This window comes from Apodemus sylvaticus, chromosome 3 (assembly GCF_947179515.1).
Source record: "Apodemus sylvaticus chromosome 3, mApoSyl1.1, whole genome shotgun sequence".
Lineage (NCBI taxonomy): Eukaryota > Metazoa > Chordata > Mammalia > Rodentia > Muridae > Apodemus > Apodemus sylvaticus.
The window spans coordinates 68751645-68775629 of record NC_067474.1 but is presented as its reverse complement, the minus strand read 5'-3'; the positions used below and the strand labels follow the sequence as shown (position 1 = coordinate 68775629).

General features: G+C 43.3%; 1 protein-coding gene across 2 annotated transcripts in view; it reads right to left on the bottom strand.

Moving 5' to 3' along the window:
* Znf462 (zinc finger protein 462) overlaps nt 1–23985 on the bottom strand; it is a 132481-nt gene that overhangs the window by 10590 nt on the left and 97906 nt on the right. For both annotated transcript variants that reach the window (XM_052176512.1, XM_052176513.1), the window contains 3 exons: nt 21199–21466; nt 20277–20413; nt 11651–11874 (listed from right to left, as the gene is read on the bottom strand). In XM_052176512.1, coding sequence (XP_052032472.1) covers nt 11651–11874; nt 20277–20413; nt 21199–21466 — 629 coding nt within the window. The remainder of the gene's footprint in view (nt 1–11650; nt 11875–20276; nt 20414–21198; nt 21467–23985) is intronic.

Here is a 23985-nt window from a genome sequence, read left to right as displayed (position 1 = left end):
GTAGTTAGCGAATGAAGGCAGACATCATTAATTAGGTAGGCCAGTTCCACAGCTGCCACAGCAGACAGCACCGTGAGAGCACAAGGGAGAAGAGAGGGCTCACAAGACAATTCAGAGCACTCTCTGGGGCCAGGCTGGGACAAAGACTTGCTGAGCACCACCAATTCCATATGCCTGGCAGATGGGATCGTCATCCTTGGCTGTGACAAATGAGGGGGACCTCAACTCAGGGTACTAGGGCCAACTCAGTGCTATGATGAGACTTGACACTGTTCCGGCAAGCTTACTTAGGAGATTGTAAGCTATGTATGTAAGCATACAGCTAGGGGGAGGCAGAAAGCACCTCCATGGTAACACACCGCTCTACCTGTGATAACGGAACCCATGAAGTCAGCTGATTGTACTCTTTCCCTGACAGGCCTGGGGTTCCGCCCCGAACCCCTAGTTTTCATGAAGCTCATGGCAACAGAAGATCTGTCATTAAACCAAGTTCCCTTTGCCCCTTTCCTTCTTCGTGGGTTTCTGAAGAACTATGCTTATCTATTTTTCCTTGATAGAAAACTGTTCACATTTCGGATTCTGCACAATTTTAAAACAGTATGTGGCATTTCCATGGTAGACGTTCATCCCAGGACAACTCAGGATTTATCTGTCCTGAAGATGTCTATAATCTCTGCTAGGCAATTAAGACTTAAAACCATTTTTATTTTTGTGCTATGTAATGAGAAGATTTCTAAAATTAAAAAAAAAAATCTTTATAGTGCTGGGTTATTCTAACATTTAAAACCCCCAAACTAGCCATCTAAATGCTAATCTGAGCGCAAAAGGAGTACTCCTTTTTTCTTCTGCCCCGATTAGCCAAGCATCTCTCCTGACCCATTCCACAACTGGTTCCACAGCATCCATTTCCCCTCTTCCCATATCTATTCCCCAGTGTGAGCAGAGTCATCTTTAAGAAAATATTAAGAGGCTGGGGAGAGGGCTCAGTCAGTAAAAGCTTCCTGCAAAAGCACGAACAGCAAGGTTTGCATCCCCAGGATCCGGGATAAGTCGGGAACGGCTGTGAGCTCTGCAGTCCTGACTCGGAGGAGCTGGAAAAGGAAGATTCCCTGGGGCTTACTGGCCAGCCAATGGAACTGAGTGGGTGAGCTCCAGGGTTGGTGAGAATTCCAGCAGAGAGTGATTGAGAAAAAAACTCAATGGCCACCTCTGGCCTCCATACCTGTGCATACAGAAAGCGCCCCGTTATCATTTTGACTAGACTCCGCCCGACAGTTACAATAGCCAGGTCTGCCTGACTCACTATAAAAGGGGCTACTTGCCCCCTCTGCTCTTTTGCCTTCTTGCTCTGTCCTCTTGTGCCTTACCCACACAGATTTTCTGTCCTTTCCTAGTTCTATCTTTTCTCCATCTCAGAGTAGGCACTGCGTGGACAGCCTGATACCATCTAGCTTCATTTTAACAAGAATCTCCAATGTTTTTGGCCCTGTGTGACACACACAGTGTTCTGTGAGCGAATGTCTTCTTTAATCACCTTATCATATTTCATGATATGATCTCCTATTCCTCTATGTATTTATCTGGGGTCATTCCTGGCTCTCGCTTTCTTTTACGTTAAGGTTTCATTTCATAACTGAAATTTCCAGATGTAAAGTTAAAGGGTCTAAGCCAAAGGGTACAGACTTGATTAAGGTTCCACTGTACCTCTCAGTTAGCTTTGGAAAGGGCCAAAGGTCTTCCCTGGACCAGGTGACTGATGGCTAAGTGACTAACACCTTGATGGTTCAGAAGATAAATGGAAGGCCATTCACCTCTTCCACCTCCCAGGACCAGAAGTGATAGCCCATCATCCTGTTTCCATAAAAGGTGACAACCAAGGGAGAAAGTGCAGGCCTAGGAACATTACATCTAGAACCCTTGGCGAGTTTCACAGATAAAAGAGGCCACATGTCTCCGAAGCCCACCTTGTTCAGATTATAACACTATATGCAGACCCACACGTTCTGTGGGTCACACATGAGTGACCCTAACACGAAATCCCCATCGAAAGTCACTGACCTAGTGCCTGGTGGACGCAGCTGTGAAGGGGGCATGAGAAATGAATCCATGAGCTGATCGGCAAACACTGACCCCTGAGCTCTGACGTGATGACACTATGAATCCCCCTTTCCAGCTAAACACAACTTTCACAGCCTTTCCTATTTGTTCATTTTAAACCACTCAGGAGATTGGGTACAGGAGATGAAAGAGATCTAAATCTGTTCTTTGAATATGCCCCCACCTCTGCCACACCAGCTTGCTTTAAGAACTATGCAATTGATTAAGATTACCAAGCTGAACCTGCATTTCCATGCTATGCCCAGATGGGTACAGAACAGATTGGTATAGACATGCTTGCTGGAGACAGAATGGAACTTACCACCCTCATCTTCAGGTGATACCACAGACATAAAGGAGAAAAGACTGACAAAGCAAGTCCACCCTATATTTCCAGGTTTTCAGGGAACAGAGTTCAGCCTCCTATTGGCTGTACATACTTATCTTCACATGAGACACCCAACCAAGATGCTTGTATTCCCTACAGTTTATTACCACTGAGACAAAACAGCCAGAGTAAACTTTCCTTTCTAGAAAAAGTAACAGCAGAGCACATGGAGCCATGACCTGCGGTGTGGTCGTTAACGGACACTGTGGAGCTGAGAATGACTTACAGGCTGAGAAATTTGTTTTCATAAGGACCATATAAGTAACTATTGTAAGCTTTCTAGACCACAAAAACTTCACTGCTCGAAAGCCACCAGGAACAAATGTATGCATACAAATACTTGTGTGTGGACAGCAAACTTTGGAATCTGTAGGCTTTTGAGTTTTTCAACTATTTAAAAACTTCAAACACTTTCTTGGATGGCAGGCCATGTAAACTCAAGTGCACTGGAGTTAACCCACTGGCCACCCTTTGCTAATCCATGCTACAAGCAGATCCTTAGCTATCTTTGAAAATCAGATGGAAGGGAGGGAATCAGTGTAAAAAACAAAAAATATTATCTGTAGAATTGCCAACAGGAGCATGGTCAGGGAGGCAGATAAAAAATTATGTTGAAGGGGCTGGTAAAGGAGCAGTTAAAAGCTCTGCTTGCTCTTCCAGAGGACCAAGGTTCGGTGCCCAGCACCCACATGGCAGTTCACAAGCATCTGCAACTCTACTTTCAGCACTCTCTTCTGACTTCTGTGGGCACCAGGCACACATGTGGTGCATAGACACATGCAGCCAAAGCACCCATATACATAAAAAATAGTAAGATAATAACTTTAAAAGTATCTTGCATTCTCAGCTAGCAGCACCCCTGCCAAGAGTTAGAGTAAAACCTTAAAGAGAGGACATTAATATTCACCCATGTTTTCCTGCACAGCAGGATTCCTTTCCTTTTTCTGGTTTAATACTATTCGACATGCAGTTGTTCACACATGTTGTTTACAGGCAGTGTTATTTATATTTCTTGGTGACATGATAGATAATTCACATGAGACAGGTATCTCAGCAGTCAGGAGCCAGAGGCACGTGGATCTCTGTGAGTTCCAGGCCAGCCTGGTGTACAGAACGATTTCCAGGATGACCAGAGCTGTTACATAGAAAAAAGCCTGTCTCAAAAAGTCTAAAAAGGAGAAATCAAAAAACCAAAAGCCAAAACCCACACAAGATCACAACACATAAACAATTCATAACATTTATATCCCCTAAGTTTGGTTGCTAATGTGAGAATAAAATTGGACAGTCTCTAATTAAAAGATTAAAAGAAATACTTAGTAAATATGTTTCATACTATAAATGTATCCAGTGGTCTTTACACGCATCTCATTTTCCTTAGACTGCTGTGTATAGTATGCCACAGTTATCTTCTACATCAGAAGATGAGAACATCAGGAAATAAGGGCTAAAGTCATGATGTGACTCTCATCTTCAGGAGGGTAGCTCAGGCCTTTTTTGCTATAACAAACCATCTGTAAGAATGCATAGGCACTCTCAGGGTGCAGAAAGAAATGCTCACTAGGGTGGATAACCCAAGTAAAAACAAACAAACAAAAACCAGTAGGTTTTTTTCCACTATTGTGTTGGAAACTCGATGGGTAGGTGGCATCCCTTGACAAGTTTTCTTCAAAATAAAAGACTTTTAAAGAACAGTGTAAAGGGATAATCCTGAAGTAGCCACGGGGTAAGGAGCACAGAAGACAAGGTCCAGATCCAATTTCTTGAAAGTGAATTCAGCTTCTGACCAACTTAACTTGGCCAAAGTCCAGAAGACGTCTACTCATTTGGAGACCCTGGTATAATTCTAGACACAAGCTCTGAGGAAAGCTAGGAGAAGCAGAGCTTCAAGAGTCTCTGATCTGGCCAGTTGAGCTGGTGCCAATCTTCTGGATCCAAAGCACAAGCGCTGGCAAGGCCACCAAGGTTTGATACATTCAACCAAAGGCATCCTCGAATTTCATCTTTGAAAAGTGATTTCATTTCACTCAACGACTCATTTCATTGAGTTTCTGCAGTGGGGGAGGCAGTGTTGGATTGTGGAAGGAAATACAGGAATGTCTGAAGAAAAGCAGGTTAGAAGTGAGAGCATCAGGTTTGACCAAGGAAGACAGTGAATACTTTCAAAGGTTATGGGCAAATAATGTCTTGGTCTACTGTTGACTGAATAAATATTGCCCAGGGCTCGTGGAAGCACACACCTCTGGAAAACAGTCACATTTCTTACTAGTCTGACTCTGGTTTATCTGTCTTCTCAACCCCATGAAAGAGACAGATGTCCTGCTGACATATCAACAAACAAAGCCAACGGGAGGGAGATCAGGGCTGAAATAAAACAAGCCTCTGGAGAGGCCTGGAGCCGGTGCGTCCTCAGAAGCCCTGGGACTGCTCACTGGTACTTAGTTCAGAAACTGAACACAATAAAACAAAAATGTAGCTAAAGGTTTGTCTGGTGGTTTGGAGAGAGGGAAGATCAAATATCATTTTCTGAAATTTTCACTATGGTGTATTTTATGGATTTAGAAAACTGATTTAGCTTATTCCTTGCTTCTGAACTGAAGGTTCTTTTGTTTCCTGGAAATTGCCGTGTGCACATGCACACACACACCCACACACACATACACACACACACACACACACACATACTCGAAGATATACATTTCTTAAGAGTTCAGTTGCCTGAGACTCCAATTGTATAAAAAATTAAAAACATTTCAAAGTAAATTCAATTAGTAAATGTATACTGCCTGAATAGACTATCCTAAATGTAATACAATGAACATGAGAAGTTTATGAGAAAACCAAGTTAGAGATAATATATTTTTTATGTTCCTTTAAGTAGCAAAGAGACTTCAGAACCATGAAACAGCATTAACAAGGTATTGAAATATACTTCAAATTTTCTTCAAAATAAAAATGGTTTTTGTTTTGTTTTTAAATGTAAGAAATAAAAGCTCTTTTTTTTTTAATCAAGACTTTTAAGATTCCTGGAAGTGTTGAGCCTGCATCTTTCACGCCAACTGTGGAGAAGTGGCATCACTAGCTAACATTTTATTGTGCATGTGCAGGGGGAGGGGAGGGGAGGAGGAAAGGACAGAGAGTAAAGTGCAGCCTTCTAGAGGATCGAGTGAGATCAGAAAAAGGCAGCGAGTCAAAGGATGGGAAAAATGAAACAGCCTACACTATTTACTTTAGATCCCGGGAGATTACACGCGATTCCTTGCTCGCTGGCACAGAGGAAGGTCTAGAAAGACAGGATTCTGTTTGTCACCTCTACAATGAGGGTTCTGCTCGCCACCCTTTCTCTGCACTCTGGCTTCCGAGGATAAACATGGCAGCCTACATCAAGTGCACTTGACATTTCGGTTCTTAAATGCAATGATGTATTTGACTTCAAGGACCCTTTCTGCTATTACTAGCTTTCTGTCCACAGCACGTGATATCAGCATCTTTAGAGATGTGACTCGGATTTATAGCCTTGGCAGTGAGAACTCAGATGTCCAGGGTTCGTATGCCCAGGTCTGTTTAATGAACTCCTTTGATGGAAAAACACATCCTACAGAGCCTTATAGATTCCTTAGATTTTCTCCTCCATACAACATCACCTAAAATGATTTGTACCAGGATATAAAAGACAAAACACTCAACATGATCTTATTGAGAAGAACATGGCAGCAATCCCCACTTCGAATTTTTTTGTTGACAACTTATGCATTAGTTTGGCTCTATTGGTTCAACAGTTAATTTGGCAGAAAATACCTCTGAAACTTAGCATCTACTAAGGACTTGCTGTGTGCCAGAGTTTGGGGAATGAAGTATAATTAATTTATTGGCTATCTAACTTATCCATTTTAAGTTAACAATTCAACTTTATATTTTTAAAAAGTAAAGTGACTGATTTAGACCCTCACCCAAGTCAGTTTAGAATATCTTCACCTTTGAGATGATCCCTCAAATTCTTTATAATTGAACCTATAATTATTCCCAAGACTCAGCCCTAGGCAACTTCTGAGCTACTTCTTGTTGCTACAGTTCCACATTTCTAAAAGCTCAGAAAAAACAGAAGTCTGATTTCTGTAATATGATCTGAAATCCATCCATGTTACTAAATGTCAGTAATTTATTCCTTACTCATAAGCAGTTTTCCATTGGATATATAGTCTGCATTTCAGTTCTATTTTAAGCTAGTGTGGTGGTTTCAATAGAAATGGTCCCCATAGGTTCATAGATTTGAATGCTTGGTCATCAGGGAGTGGCACTACTTGACAGGGATTAAGAGGTGTGGCCTTGTTGGAATAGGTGTGTCTTTGTTGGAGGAAATGTCACTGGGGATGGGCTTTGAGGTTTCAAGGGCCCAAGCCAGACAGAGTCTCTCTTCCTGTTGCCTAATGCTTCAGATGCAGAACCATTATCAAGTTCTCTAGCACCATGTCTGTCTGTGGGCTGCCATACTTCCCGCAATGACAATAATGGATTAAACCTCTTAATGTAAGCAAACTCCAACTAAATGCTTTCTTTATAAGAGTTGCTGCAGTCACAGTGTCTCCTCACAGCAATAAAACATTGACTAAGAGAGCCAGAGCAGAATTGCTGGGTCTCATGGTAATAAAGTACTTAACGTTTAAACAGCCTGCCTAACTTCTCCAGAGTGGCTGTAGCCATTTTTTTGCTTCCACCAGAACTCCAGGATAACTTCAACTTTCTCCATATCCTCAACAACACCTTGGCATTGACAGCTTGGTAGATAATGAAAGCTTAATGTTTCTTTAGTCTCCACTTTGCTAGTGGTCAATTGTGTCAGCATCTTTGAATGGACATATTTACCATTTGCCTGTGCTTTTTGGAAAAGTGTCTATTCAACTTTTTTTTTTTTTTTTTAACTCATTCTGAGTCAAGTTAAAAGAGTTCTTTGCATGTGTTGGTTCCATGGCCTGATACATAAATACTTGGCAAATATCTGTCTCAGGCTGTTTGTTGGCCTTTTGGTTCCTTAATGGGGATCTTCTAAAGGTGTCTTAGTTTGGGTTTTACTTCTGTGAACAGACACCATAACCAAGGCAACTTTTATAAAAACATTGAATTAATTGGGGCTTCTTCCATGGAGATGGTGTTCCCTGTAGTCTTGCTCTGTCTGTGCAGATATTACACTGATAAGCTGTCTTGAGCGGATAGATAACTGTAGCTTCACTGGAGACCATGTGATCCCTCTACAAAACCACTGTCTTTGTTTTAGGTTGTTACTGCTGTGAACAGGCACCATAACCAAGGCAAGTGTTATAAAGGACAACGTTAATTGGGGCTGGCTTACAGGTTCAGAGGCTCAGCCCATTATCATCAAGGCAGGGACATGGCAGCACCCTGGTAGGCATGATGCAGCAGGAGCTGAGGGTTCTACAATTCATCTTAAGGCTGCTAACAGAATACTGGCTTCCAAGCACTAGGATGAGGGTCTTAGAGCCCACACTCACAGTGGCACACCTACTCCAACAAGGCCACACCCAGTCCAACAAGGCCACACTTTCTAATAGTGCCAAGCATATTACATGCCATCCCAGAAGGACATTAGTTTTTGGTGACATTCAATATATCTTTTGTCTCAATGCTCATGGCTTTTGTTTCTCATATAAACATTATTCAGACACCCAACATTTCATTTCTTATTTCTAGCAAAATTCATGTTTCACTAAAATGCTTATAAGTTATCCCAAATACTTATGACCATTTTTAACTGCTTTTTATGTAGAGTTGATTAAAGACCAAGGGCCAAAATGTGTATGTGCAAATCTAATTGTTTCAGTGGTCCCTTTGGAAGAACACCATCTCTCTACTGTGTTGACATGGTTGATGGAAATCAACTGAACACACTCACAAGACAGTCTACTCTTGGACTTGTTCTTCTGTTCCTTTAAAGTGAGCAATACCATACTCTGTTAATTACTGTAGCTTTACTTTAAGCCTTGAAAGCAAGAAGGGTTGAGTCTCTCAACTTTGCTTCTCTTTATTGTTTAGACAAATCCATGTCATTGCATTGCCACATAAGTTTTAGATTTAGTTTATCAACATCTATATAAAAAATATTTCCCAAAGCTTAGATGAAGATTATAAAGAGATCTATAGATCCGATTAGAAAAAATGATCAATACTGAATTAGTTGCCTATTTCATGAATGTGGCAACTAATATAGGTCTTTTCTTTCTCTCAGTAGGACTATGTAGAGCTCAGTGACTAGCTCTTATAGGTTTTAGGTAAATTTCATACCAATCTATGTTATTCCTTCTTATGTCAATACACATGTACTAGCTAGTTTTGTGTGTCAACTTGACACAGGCTGGAGTTATCACAGAGAAAGGAGCTACAGTTGGGGAGTGCCTCCATGAGATCCAAATGTGGGGCATTTTCTCAATTAGTGATCAAGTGGGGAGGGCCCCTTGTGGGTGGTACCACCTTTGGGCTGGTGCTCTTGGGTTCTATAAGAGAGCAGGCTGAGCAAGCCAGGGGGAAGCAAGCCAGTAAGAAACATCCCTTCATGGCTTCTGCATCAGCTCCTGCTTCCTGACCTGCTTGAGTTCCAGTCCTGACTTCCTTTAGTGATGAACTGCAACATGGAAGTGTAAGTTCAATAAACCCTTTCCTCCCCAACTTGCTTCTTGGTCATGATGTTTGTGCAGGAATAGAAACCCTGAATAAGATAACACGTAATTAATCTTTTATAATCTTTGTTTTCAGCATTTAGCAATTGTACCTTTTCATACCCTGTAACCTCAATCATATCATGAGTGTTCTAGTAGCTTTTTCATACCGTCATCAGGATGTTGTAGCTATTGAGATCTGGGAGTAAAACAAGTTCTATTTCCTTCTAATTCTCTTAGGCCTTTAATTCCTGTTTTTTGCCTTAGAGTCATCAATGTTTTCCTTTGAATCAGCAGTCATCCTCGAACACACCGACAGCCCACAACCTCTCCATGAAGTCTGACATTTGTATACCATTTGCTGATTACCAACCACACTTTGCTGGTGCACAGTGCCAGTGCTCATCTGCTCAAAACCAGTTTCAACTACACTGATTGCATTATGTGATCATCATTTAGAAGGAAAAAAACGAGAATAGAAAATGAGAGAAGAAAGTGCTGCTATCTAAATAAGCATGAATCCCCATAAACTCACTAACAATCCAGACCAGACAGAATCCACAGGGGCATGCTCAGAGTGGTGGATCCTCAGCTGCAGGTACTCACTGGACTTAACACACTCATCAACCATGAGAAAAGGCAAAATTGAAAAATATACCATGACATGGTAATACCTTCACAAAACTTATCTAAAATACAAGATATCATTATTGGTTTCATATTTCAAGCCTTTGACAGCATGGCTGCCTTTATGATAAATACAATTCTTGTTATATTGGAGCACAATTCTGTTCACACACAGTCTATGGAGCATAGACTGAGTGCCAACACGCAAGAAGTCCAAGGGCTCCATCTACTTTTAAAAGGCTTTCTGCACACGGAATAACAATGCCTACTGATAAGCCAGAAAATAGACCTTCATATAAGAGCAGCTTTGTAATGCACACACAATAAGCAATAGAGCAAAAGCAATTACTCAGGTTTCTTTGTTCTAAAAGCTCTAAATTCGGTCTCCCCTTTCTGGAGAACACAATTCCCATCCCAAATTCCTGAGCCCCAGCCTTCAACTGACAGCTCAGGAAGCCTGATGTTTGGTTTGGTTTCTAACAATCCCTGGATTTTCTAGTAGTTGAGCATCTACTGCAACAGCTAGGAAAGAATTTCTCTTCCTGATTTGCTTTGTTCCCAAATACGAGTCCAAAGGCTTGGAGGCCATACTAGAAGGGTGACTGCGCACAGATACGATGCACACGAATGAATGAATACAAGGAGCCAGCTAGGTCTGGGATACATTGCCCCCTGAGTTAGGATGAAAATGCTCAGGAAGACACAGGACGAAAGGATATCAAGATTTCTGAGTACAGTAATCTAGATTTTTCTTTTCTTTTACTTCAGGGGCTGTCACGGGCAAGCAGAAGTTGCCAGCAAGCCGTTAAATTGTGAATGCAGAGTAAAGAAAGCTCTGGTAGCCCTTACCAAGAGATGATTTGGACTGAAATATTTATAATGTGGGTTTAGAAGGCTAAGAAAGAGCAGCCATGTTTCTGCTGAAAAGAATTCAGAGAGAGAAAAATGGAAACGGGACCAAAAGTGCTTTTCATTATGTCCTGAGCAAATGCTTAATAGATGTTTTGGATTTGGTTAATTAGAAAGGATTGCAGTAGGCTATTTTCAGAAACAAATACTAATCATAACTCCTCCTGTGCTTGGGGCAATATACAAAACCTACAACTACGGTAAGCAAAATAATCGCTACACTGAGTAAGATAGCCATCATGTATGACTCTAATTCTCAGCAAATCTACAGAAGAAAAATTTCCCCTACAAAATTTCCTTCCTATTCCACTAAAAAAATATTAATTTCTTAAATTGATCACATATATATAGTAAAGCCTTTCAAAGTTGTAATTCGTAAAACCTTAGAAACACCTGACATGACTGAGAGTCAAGGCATTGGCAACTAAGTGGCCACTGCCTGTCATCTTTAATTGGATAAAGTTTTATTTGAACACCACTGTGTCTGTGACTGCTTTCTTGCTATATACTAATGGTGGGTTTGAGCAACTGACACTGAAATCACTTATGGCCCACAAAACCCAAAGATCTACTGACTGCCCTTTATAGAAAGTCTGCCAACACTATAATCATTAAACACACTTAAAATAAGACAAAATTATAGACAGGATAAAGAAAAGCAGGATGTTATTTTATATAAACAAAATTATATAAAACAAGTGAAACAAGTATAAAAAAGAGTCCCCAGAGTTTTGGACAGTGGAGGCATGAGTAAGTTATTTGCCATACCTATTTTTCCCAAGTTATAAAGTGATCTTACATTTTTTTTTTTTATTCTAAAACAATGAAGTTTTACTGTAATTACCAGTTTATCTCCCTGGCTTACACACGGTCGATGTGACTACTGTAACCTGTCTCCCCTGACAGGCCCCTCCCCACAGGAGCGCTGAGGTGGGCGGGGCAGAAAGTCCTGGGCAAGTACCTTATGCTCATCCCGAAGGTGAGTGTCCAGTTCCTCCGTGTGCTTGGTCTCATAGTAGCAGAGCTGGCATTTGTAAGGTTTCAGTTCATTGTGCTTTTCTATGTGTTGCTGGAGACTCTCGTCACTGGAGCAGGTGAAGGTACACTTATCACAGCGGAAAACTACTCCCTGTAAGTATTTTGACAGTTTGGAACGGCACACTTCAATGGGGACAACTCGCTCTTCTGTGGAAACAAATCGAATGGAGAGATGGGCGTTTTTACTGATGGAAAGCAGATGTTCTTTCTTTGGAACATAAGAGGAAATGGACCCATTCAATTCTGACTCTTCCTGTGGGTCTCGGTCTGTGACCAACACACACATACACACTATCCCTCCTTGACTTCCCCAAATGACACACAACCCTCCAGCACAACTGGGTTCTTGGAAGACCAAAAGCTTTGTGTATTCAATACCAGACATGATATATGATTAGACTGGGGCAGGAGGAAAGGAGTTATGTAATTTCTGAATAAAGGTTGGTTGAGCATGGAAGTGGCTGCCATCTTTACCAACATTAATAACCACTGACAAGATCATTTTAATATCCTTCTTCAACAAGTGCCATGACAGCTGGATGCCAGGGGCTTCTCAGGGAAGGAAATGGATATTAACCGTGTACCTATAGACTATCACTGTGTTTCACTTTCTATGATACCAAGGCTAGAGTTACTCCCGTTTTCAGAATAAGTAAAACACTCCTTCCATACTAGGGAATCAAAGCCAGGGTCCCATATATGTTCAGCAAGCACTCTGCCACTGAGCTATATCTCCAGTGAGGAACGATCTTTTAAAATGTTCTGAAGTTCAGAAGACACTGCAACTGTCAGAGCTGAGGTGTGAACCCAGGCTGGCGGCCTTATTGCTACTTCCATTCCTGTTCTCCGCTTGAGGTCCTCCAGGATATTCTCCAGTCCTGATAGCAGGGGATTCACAAACAGAACAGCTACTATAGAACTCAACTAACCAGTATACTTAGCTTACAAGCAAAAGGCATTGTGGGTAACATTGAGGGAGAGGCGGGGGTCCATTGGAACCACTGAAGATTTGTCTTTCTAGAGAACTCTGTAATCTGATTGCCACAAGAGGAAGGAAATTTCTTTCTGGAAAGAGAACTTGGGTGCTTTCCCCACTCACACACCAAATGTTGTAGGGCTGGAAATGCACGCGAGCGCGTGTGTATTTTGCACTCTCTCGCCCTTGTGTTTAACTGCTCAAATTGAATTTCACACCAGTCTGCCCAGAGCATTGGCGCACGTGCCAGATATCCATAGCTGGGATAAAATTAAAATCTGTGCTATATATGCAAGAATCAAATATAGTGTGTGTTTTCATGCTGAGTCTGGATTTCGGAAGACTCGGAAAGTTTACAAATGGACTCACACAACATATACTTATATTATTTAGAGACAGCAATGTATTATTAAGTCAGGAAAGCATGATTTTGTTCCCAGAGACACCGAGTAGCGACGTTAGTCTTTTTGCATGCTGATGTGACTGCCTCCTCCAGCCTCCCCTTTATTATTGGCTACACTTGGACCCTAGAGAACTCCCCCCACCTAACATAATGTCTTCATCTCAACCACAACATTCTAACTGCAGGGCACTTGCTGCCTCGGAGCCCTGAATGCAGCACGCCTCATCGGCCAGCAAGATGCTGGGCAGAGAAAAGCGGTAAGGGTGGTGTCTGTAACATACTCCCCAGAGATGTAATGCATATGTTATTTTCCCTATACAAAGAGTCAGTTGCTTATTTAGAAATATAAATATTTTTAAACCAAAGTACAGCAGACAGCTAAGAAACACATGATTATAAAGTAATCTGCACATTTCCTTAGAATAGCAAATGTTTAGCAGTCTTCTAAGCCATTCAGTTCTGTGGTTTGGTGTAAACGGAGGGGGAAATGCCTTGGCATAAATTAGTTAGCCTGAAGGAGTCCATTCTAGAATGTTCTACTAGGCTACTCCTGGATTTCTCAAAACAGTAGCATGACTGACATCTGGAGGCTAGACAGTTCTTTGTTGCAGGCACTGTCCTGTGAACTGTAGCATGCTTAACAACTTCTTTGGTCTTCACTCACCAGATTCTTCTAGCACTCATTCCTATGACACCCCAGAATGCCTGCAGGGTAGTGCACTCTTAGGAGGCTGGAAGAACCGGTTGAGAACAATCAAGTTCACCAATGCTAGGCATGAACTACAGTGGCTCAGAATAGGTAAACCTAAGAGCCTACACTGCTGCATAGGACGGAGGGGTAGCAGTAGTACGATGGACCAACCTGTGCACTGAGTACAAACTTCACGGAAAGGGTGACCATGAGCACTTTCGGCACTTCCACGAGGCTATGACCCTCCACTCTCCTCCTCACTTGTTCCTGATTTATTCTGTCATCTTTACTGCTTCTCTTTTATTCTCTGGCTCTAGTCTGGCCCATCTGCCCTAGATCTGTCAACCTCAGAGAAGATGAAGAACAGCTGGGCACACTTTTCTAAGCAACAATGGCTCAAATGCCACGAGGACAGCTATTCAGCCGCTCAACAGTCTGTTGCCCGAAGTCAATACCTGGTTATCCCCCCCCTTCTATACATTCACCACTTCAATTCTTCTACCACACGGGTTAGCTTTCTTTGCAATTTCTAATTTCATGATGTATCATTAAGAATTTTACCCAAAGTCTAAGGCCTCAAAGTCATGCCCTGAAGTTCAAATGCTAATAGCAATAATAGCTAATACATGACTTTACAATTGATTAAAAGCTTGCTATGAGGCGAGGTCTATTAGCTATTATAGTGCTGTATATTGAGACATCAGTGATTATTGTTATTATTTGAAGATGTCTGTACAATCTTCCACACACAATAAATAAATGTAATTTTAAAAATTAAAAATGAAAATGCAAGATTTCTCATTTCCATATCTAATATATGAGCTAAGGTGGACCAAATCACTTGCTTATTTAAAAATATATTATTATTACCTGCCAAGCTAGACTAGAATGCTCTAGGCATGGAATGAATCCTGCCTTGACTTATAGAAGTTCATATTTCTATGAGTACACTAGTATCATGGGTCTTTCTTGATTTCACACCTCTCAAAATTACCTTGGGTAAGAAATGCTTGTGATTTAGCACCCAGTGAAGGTTGGAATAAAAAATAAAAAATATAAAAGAAGGCATTACCAGTTCACAACAAAGATGGTTTATCAATTTTATCTCCTCCTACTTAATTGGTACTCACTGCTACAGAGAGACATGAAACTAGAGAGACAGAACTCTAGAGTCATCACTGAAGCACCTGTGCTTTAAGGTATACTGAAAGCAGTGCCAGGTGTGTTGTTGTGTTGGCAATGAACCAATTAGAAAAAGCTGCAGAAATGCCAACTACTAAGGGTCATTTCTTAGCAAGAAGCCATATGACTATGGAGCCCAAAGCCACCACGTAAGAAATCCTCTGGGAAGGAAACTGCAACACACTAGTGTTCCCTTCCAGGAATACCCCAAGTCTTAAATGAGGCAGCAAAAGAACTGTTTGGTTCCTTGACCCCCAACAATCTTTGCTTGCAAGACATCAACCCAGAGGACTGAGCCCAAAGACCCATTCTCTACTTGTTGTTGGACAACAGAGTGATAAAGGCTAAAGACTGGAGAAAACCATTAAGAAAACATTAGTCCAACGTGGGGGCAGCTGGGAAATGGAGGCAGGAGAGTTTGAGTCTAGCCTGGGCAAGGAAGTATGTTTCAGGTCAGGCTGGGCTACATAAGACCCTATCTCTGTGGAAGAGGAGAAGGAGAAGGGTAAGAAGTTGGAGGAATAGGAGGAGCGTTAGAAGGAAAAGAAAAAGACACTATTAACTTTAAAGCCACCCTAAAATAAAACTACACATAGATACAGCAACACAAGCAACCATCTCCTGCTAAGAGCTATGAAATTTTGACATGAGCAGGTTTCTAGGGAGAGCTGAGAACAGTCAGTACCTCTCTCCCAGGTAAGGATACTGATGGGAGGGAACATATAATTTCACTAAATCAAAATAATAGTCAGTCTCATTGATTTCCTCTCCTGAAATCAAAGTGCCCCTAACCAGACAAACTAGGAGAGATGACTTCCATTCAGGATGCCATCCTTCAAGGATAAGCCTCAGTCAGGATTTGTCGACTAAAGCAGGAAATAGACCCTTGAAGTTAACATGCCAACCGGAGAGCCACCACATCGGTTACACAGCTACATAATCACAATGCAAATATTTATCAAAAAGGTTTCAGCCCTGCGATTCAATCTGTGCCCAAATTTTCAGGCGTGTTATTATATAGGGACAAGGCACAGTTGGGCAGCTGGGTGTGAGCACCGCAATTCCAATGGTTGTATACTCACAGACACACAATTGTGAAGCTTTCACTAATGTGCAACTTCCCTCAGAGAACAAACATTTCTGTCTCTTCATGTCCCTATCTTAAAACACCAGCAGGCATGCTGTATAGCCATTGCTCAAATGAAAACTTACCCAACCCAAAGTCCTACCAAATGAGTTCATGAAACGAATTTCCAAGTTAGAGTTACCATATCTTATCTGATGTTGACTGATCTAAACCCATAAGAAAGAGATAGATCTAATAATGATCCTTTGCTTGAACCTTGGTTAAATTCTTATTTAGCAGGTGTCTTACCTGTAATCTGATTTAAAAAAAATTTTTTTCCCCTCAGATTTCTATGTATTTACTAAGGAAAGGTAAAATTTGTGAATCGGTGTCTAAAGCCTCAAGAACACACATTCTTTTCAGGTACCTGGAATGGTCTGATGCCATGCTGCAAACAGGTCTTGCCCCCAATGGCCTCAGTGGTTTACTAATAGATTACCCCGACTCTGTAGTGGATGATAGTGTCCCCCAATTTATGTCCACTTGGAACCTGAGAATGTGACTATTGGGTTAGAATTTTGGGATGCCATTAAGACAAACAAGGTCATATTAGATTACGGCTGGCCTAAAATTCAATGCCCGATGCTTTGTCAGAGAAATCACAAAAAGGAATACAAATTACTTGCAATGAGGCTTCAAGAAGGAGGCAGAGGCTGGAGGGCTGCCACTATAAGCTAAGGATATCAAAGCATGCCAAGGGTCTAGGCTATGATAAGGAATCAAAGGGTAAGTAAGTGATCTACGACTGAGTTCTATTCCCCCTTTTCCCATCAAGGATGGTTTTGCTTGAAGTTTTAGATGATACACAGGCATCATCTAAAGAGGCTGATAATTTTAGCCTTTATAACTAGTAGAGAATATATCATTTAAAGCCAATGAGTTGGTAGACGTGTGTTTCAGTAAACTTAGAAAGGGACTATGGGAAAAAAAGGGGCGGGGGGGCTGGAGGGATGGCTCAGTGGTTAAGAGTACTGACTGCTCCTCTGAAGGTCCTGAGTTTAAATCCCAGCAACCACATGGTGGCTCACAACCATACATAATGAGATCTGAGGCCCTCTTCTGGAATGTCTGAAGACAGCTACAGTACATATAATAAATAAATAAATCTTTAAAATTAAAAAAATAAAAGAGAGAGAGAGAGTAAAACCAATCTAAGTCTTCCTTGTCTTCTGAAATGCTGCCATAGTATAGTTTGAAAGCCACCTTCATCCATGACCTCTTTCCAGGAACATAAATAGGACTCCTAGACACCCATCGCTCACTCACTGTCTTGCATATACTCTGCATGTGTGCATCTTGAGAAGGTCAAGTATGGGCTTCCTATACCTCATCTTACATAACGCTGTCATAACAGTGTAGCAAGTAACAAGCAAATGACGGGCGTTTGTAGAACTCATGAATCAGTAGTATGCTCCCTTTGCTGTGGGAGCTCACATCTTTGACTAGTTCTCATCAGACTTCCATGGGATGGATTCTTCCTGCCCTCCTTCCTTCCTTAAAGACACCACTCTGTCCCAACAAAAAGAGATGGTAACTGTCCTTGCCCGTAGCAGCTCCATCTCAGAGCCAGTTCAGAGTTGTTTTTCTTGTCTTTTATCCCAAGGTTTTTAATTAACTGAGGCCTCAGAAACATCTCATGCTGTAGACTCTGGAGACCAAAGATGTTTATTCATCCGGAGCAGGCAGTGCACAGGTGCAGAAGCCTCATCTCATTACTCTGGGATCAGCCCCAGTGTTGATCTGCAAGGCAGACATTTGACCACACCGATAAGACCAGGCTCTCTCTGCTCTTGCCTTGAAGTGGAGATGGACATCAGAGCCAGCAGTCAGCAGATACTTAGGGCCCTCTGCCACCTGGGGACTGGGGTCCTCATCTTCCACCTCCAGCCCTACAAAAAGTTCTCTCCTTAGTCCCAACTTTCACAGACTCTGGAACACTGAGCAGGGTGGAGGCAGTGTCCCAAGGGTAAGACGGTGATGCCAGGGATTCAAGCAAGTGCCGTGGGTCACACACACCTGGGTTCAGATCCCAGCCTGTTACCCAAGGGCCCTTGGACCGTAGGGAAGTTACTCAGTTTTTCTGAACCTGTTTTTGTTGTTTGTCATCAGGGATAACAGTCAAATCTACCATGCTGGATTTAGTACATTCACTATTCAGCATAGCACCCATGACAGTAAACACTTACTAATGGTAGCTACAGGACTTAGTGTCACTCCTGACCTTTAACTGTAGATATTTGGATCATATTTCTACCTTGGTGAGGACAATATCCACAGAACAAGTGAATAGAAGACTACAGCTCTCCATAACCCCAATGGAATAGCCTGAGCACCTCTTCATCTATATAACCGGAAACCCAAAACTTTACCAGCCCCAATGTGATTGGATAAGGGATATTCATTGGATGTCCTACGTCAATATCCCCAAATCTGAATTCTTTGGAACTCTGAAACACGCCTGGTCTCCATGGTTTCATATTATGGGATGTTCAATGCACACTGTATTATGGTGGGTCAATAGCCACTGTAGCATCCCTGCCTGTTCACTGTAGAGATTCCTTCTAGACTTCAGTGTCCGAATTGTGGGAAATTATTTAATAAATACCCCAAAGCCAGCTGATTCTGTTTTCTTCTCTCTGAAGGAAGGCAAAGATTCTAAGGCCTAATCTGCGGGTACGGCTAATGGAGGATGGGCATCTGGTATACTCAAGGCGTCTCTACACTGTTGCTGAGATCATTCCTATGGGTGGCTGGTCTTTCTACTGGCCTCACTTTCTTTCACCTTTGCCTTTAATTCTTCATTTGTTTTTAACACAACAGCTCTGCAGGAATGACTTTGAGCTACCGTAAATCCTTTGTGAACGAAGCAGAGCTCCAATAAATTAAATACGCTGAATTAAAAAAGTTGAACATAAAGAAAGGATTCAGACAAGCATCCCCACCCCCCATAGTCTTTCTCAGCTCTGAGCTTCCTCTTCACAAAACAGGAGGCCATGCGATGGTGCTGTTGCTGTGTGCTTGCTGTTGGTGAGGCAACTGGCTGGAGGGGGCTCTTTGTCAAGTGCTCCTGGCCTCTGTGCAGAATCACTCTACCTCTCTCCCTTAGGTCTCGGCTCAGACAAGGAAAGTCATTGAGCTTGTCAGCCATCAAAGCTCTGATCCCACCGGGCATCAATATGGGAAATGACTGCAGCCAGAGACGACCCGCCATTGATGTTTTCTGGGCACCGGCTCCACTGATGGCCTCCACCCAAGCTGGGACGGGGCACACAGCTTTGGCAACACATGGGCTGGAGGATCAGAAGCCAGGTGAGAGAGGCAAAACACCAGGCAGGAAGCTGAGGGCCAGGAATCCCTGCCTACACACCGCGGTGCTGCTTTTGCCGGCTCACAGGTGGTTGGCCCAGCCAGCTACCATCTCATTAGATTGCAATGGAAGGAGAAAACAGCACTGTGGATGTTGGGTCTTCTATGAGATGTGGGCAGATGCAGGCACATCACAGGCATGCTGGCTAAAGGCAGCAGTTCTGGGGAAATGTAAGTTACTTTATAAATGCCTCCACACTGGCATCTAAGAAACACTTCAGCAGGAAAGGAGAGGACACGTGCTGTTTTGCCCATATGTGGCAAATCCTTGAAAGCTTTCCAAGGATAGAAGCAAAAGAAAGATGATGGGGGAAAAAAGGAAGAAAGGAAGGATTGGAAGAAAAGGATGGGAAGAGATGCAAAGAACTGCAGACTGCACTGCAAACAAGACTGGCAGTGGGCATGCAGGGAACCTTTCTCCACTCCGTGCTTTGGAAAGCACCATTTCTGTCTTTGTTTCTCCAGACATCCTGCCCCAGGCTCGCCCTGCACATCTCAGTGATAGAAAGGGATGCAGACTGGGAAATTCCTGACTCCCAAAACCCTGAAGGAAGAGTTTCTGAGACTCCACGCCCTCTCGGCCTCCCTCCAGGGAGGAATTCTACTGACAGGAAGGTATCTTTTCCACTGGACGTCAGTGGCTGTCACTGTGGCTTTTGTCTACAGGAACAGAGGTCAGGGAAGAGAGCAATCCAGCTGTGGCACACAGGGAACCTCCTCAAAATGCTGTGGTACTCTCTCCCAGCGGCAGAGAGTGCGCTCCTCCCACCAGGACCCAAGAACACTGAGCCAGTCTGAGGATTACCTCGGTGCAGCACTATGTGGTCGATCATGTTGCGTTTGTATTTGGTGTGATAGAGGCAGAGAGGACAGCGGAGATCTTTGGGGCCTTCCTCTGGGACCGCCGAATGGCCAGCTTCCACGTGCATAGTAAAAGCAGATCTAAGAGAGAAGACACAGACCATGACAAACGGTCACCTGCATGTCGTCTCCTGCTGCACATCTCTCACAGGTGTCCACACGTGGCTCTCCTGCTTGGGAAGCATAAACTAAAGCTGTTAGTCATGTTCGCTGTCCACACGCTCCTTGGACATCAAGGAACAGAGAGGGGAGGTTGAGAGGCAACTACTCACAACCGTAGCCACACAGCTAGGATTAGGTAAAAAGAAAGAAATACTCTATATACTTCATTCTTGAAAATTAGAAATTGCCTATTAAGCCAGGTATGGTCTAGAAAATCAGCTACTCCGAAGGCTGAGGTTGGAGGATCACGTGATTAAACTCTAGATCTTTTTTTTTTTTAAAGCAAATGGAGATTTATTAAAGAAAAGTGAGAAAAGAACTGGTTAGAGAAATGTTGTCAAAAGGAACATGGTTTTTATTTCAGAGAACATCCCCTTCGTGTGTGTGTGTGTGTGTGTGTGTGTGTATGATCTGAAATAAAAACATGATGACCCATCAGGGCAGTCCTTCAATACAATCTCACACTGTTTAGAAGACCATATGCTCTGACTTCTAAGATAATTTGTTCTTGTGTAACACTTCACCCCCTTCCACAGCTCCCAAATAGTCTTTCTGAAACTAACTTCCTTCTGTGAAGACTGAACCCAACCTTCCTGTCACACTCTGGCAGAGAATTTCTGGAGCTGAAGGCAGGGAAGACTGTGGAGAAGGCTGGAGCAGGGGCAGCCACTTTGTTTTACCCAAGCGTTCTTCACACCACTTACTTAAAGCCCGTGTAAAAGGAGCAGTCTTTGCATTTGAAAAGTTTCTTCCCACCATGCTTGTCCCGGTAATGGCGCCTGATGCTCTGGATGTAGCCAGAGGAGAATTCACAGAATTCGCAGTGAAGAACAGCTTCTGCCTTCTGTTCCAAGCCAGCACCAGTCCCAGGAGGAGGCACCGGGCTAACACGGCTGTTGTTTCTTGCCAGGGCAGCTGACTGGTAGTGATTCAGCTGCTGCTGAACATCGGGGGGTTCCGAGTAAGAGGAGTCTGTGGAGAGACAGGACAGTGAGCTGGACCACGGAAGACACAGAGTGTGTGTGTGTGTGTGTGTGTGTGTGTGTGTGTGTGTGTAGGGGGCGTGGGAGTGGAGGGGCGGGGCTTGACTGGAAGCCCTTTACTGCATGCTCTCCCCTGCCATTTCTATTAAGACATAATCAGCAAAATAGAACAAGAACAACATACTGGGGCTAAGGAGCTGACTCAGTTGGCAAAGTGTTGCCATCCCAGCACCTGCCCACCACAGCAGGAAGGACGTGAGACAGGAGGATACCTGGAGCTACTGTCCAGCCAGTCTAGCCAAAACCTGTCTCAAAAATCAAGGTGGATGGCAAATGAGGAAGATTAAGAGAAGCTGACCAGTGTCCCGCATGCACACATACACATATGTACACAGCTCACATCATGTGTGCACCTATCACTGTGATCAAATTCATCAACACACCCCCTCCATCAGTCACGTGGCTAGTGTCCTCCAGTGTGTGGTGGGCACACTTAAGAGCACCATCTAGCACTAACTGTGGTACCTGCTGTGTAGACCCTCCCCTCCCCTCACACTTGCTGCCCTGATGGCTGAAGGTTTGTCTCCTTTGGCCTGCATCATCTTGTCAGTTCTGAGCAGTTTTTTAAGGAGGAATTATGTCACTCACATTCATTACACTACTTAACCGAGAGCTGAGGAGCACATGGATGGAGAGAGCAGGCTACCACAGAGCACCCATCCTCACAGAATGCAATAAATGAGCCAGCACAGTCCATACAGATGTCTACATGGGAAGGGGCTGGGGGTGCAACAGCCCCTCCCCTCTGCAGCCCAGAAACCTTCACAGCATTATTATTATTATTATTATTAATTTTTAAAAATCAGTCTTTAACATGAGTGCTCAGGCACATGGTACACCCACAAATACAAAAATGTCTTATGGCTTTGGAGTGAAGAGATTTAAATTTTAAAATATAAAAATCCGATAGTGTTCTCCTGGAAGAGCCATTTAAAGCTTAGCATTAAGATGGAGATTTATTCACAAATCCCATTAAAATGAAATTCCAAACAAGTTTCTCTGAAAGGTATTTTTAAGTATGCAGTTTCAGAGGGGACATGCTGAAATGTATGGCAGGAACTATAACCCCAGGGACTGTCATGGCAAGTCCTGCTGAGATGGGATGGGGAGGGGGCAGGGGTGGGGGGAAGGGAGCACCCCTGCCTAGCATGCTCCATTGGGATTGGGTGGTCCAAATTCAGCAACACAGTCCCGTCTAACCTGCCACTGCCTGTGGGCAACCCTGAAGAATTTCAGAGTAACTTTCCTTGGGATGCAAACACAGAGATCTCTTTTTCCTCCGTAAGCAAGTGGTGGGGGGAAGAGGTTGTACAAGATCTGGAAAAAGATCACACCTCATTTTCCAGAGCATGGCTCTCTAGGGCGGGGCATGGACTTTGTGTTGTAAAACTAATATTTGGTCAAACCTACACCAACTGTCATCCCATCGGAAAAGCGGTGAGGGAGCTTCCCTGACTGCAGAGACACAACCACACCCACCTCACCCCCATCAAAATACTAAGATGCCTTCAGCTCCTTGTTGCCCTGTCGGTCTCCCAGTGCTTATTCTTTACAGTAGAGAAAGACCCTTTTTGTAAACAAACCTGCCAGGCACAAGACTAAAACAAAAGGATCAATCTCTGCAAGCCTCCAAGGGTTCGTCACCAGGTGTACAAGGGAGACAAAGGAAGAAAGGAAAGGCACACTGTAGGCGCACTGTCTACATTTCTTTATCTCCAACCTCTCCTTTGTTCCTCTCTACCTTCTGCTGATGAACCCACCCAGGAGTGCAATCCTGCTTTTGTCTACTTCTCCTTTTCCCCTTCACTACCAGGGTTGGTTAACATCTCTCAAATTGCTTAAGAAAGTCTCTGTTTAGGCTCCAAGAGCCAGTTACACCAAACACTCCCCCTCTCCTGGGAACAGAGTTCCAGGTTGAGCTGAGCACAACCAGCCAGTGTCCCCAGAACTGCTGTCCTCTTGATAGAGATGCCCTCCTCTGCACTCTCAGCTCGGTGGCATAGCTTTTCTGAAAGCAACGGGACAAGGACAAATCTTGCTGAAGGAGATCTGGTCTTCAACCACAAATCCACCCAGAGGACAAATCAAATGCCCTAAAGGAAGGTCCACATCTTACTAAGTGGTCGCTCCCTCGAGAAATGGCCCTCATTTAGGGCGACTCACAGGTTAGTATTGGTGTGGAGCCCATCTCAGACGCCAGGTACCTACCTGATAGCTTAAATCCCTTCCCAGCAAAGCCATAAAGCAATAAATGATTCCTAGATAGGCATTAAGCAGGGTAACCTCTTTCCTCGCCTGCCACTCACCCACCAGACTTATGCCCTGCAGCTTAGATAGACCCCCCCATCCCCACCCCCGCAGAAGCATGGCTCCTTTTCGCTAACCCCCTTTGTTGTTGTTTCTAGACTCTACTGTGTGTTATCCCAGCCATCATAAACACAAAAACAA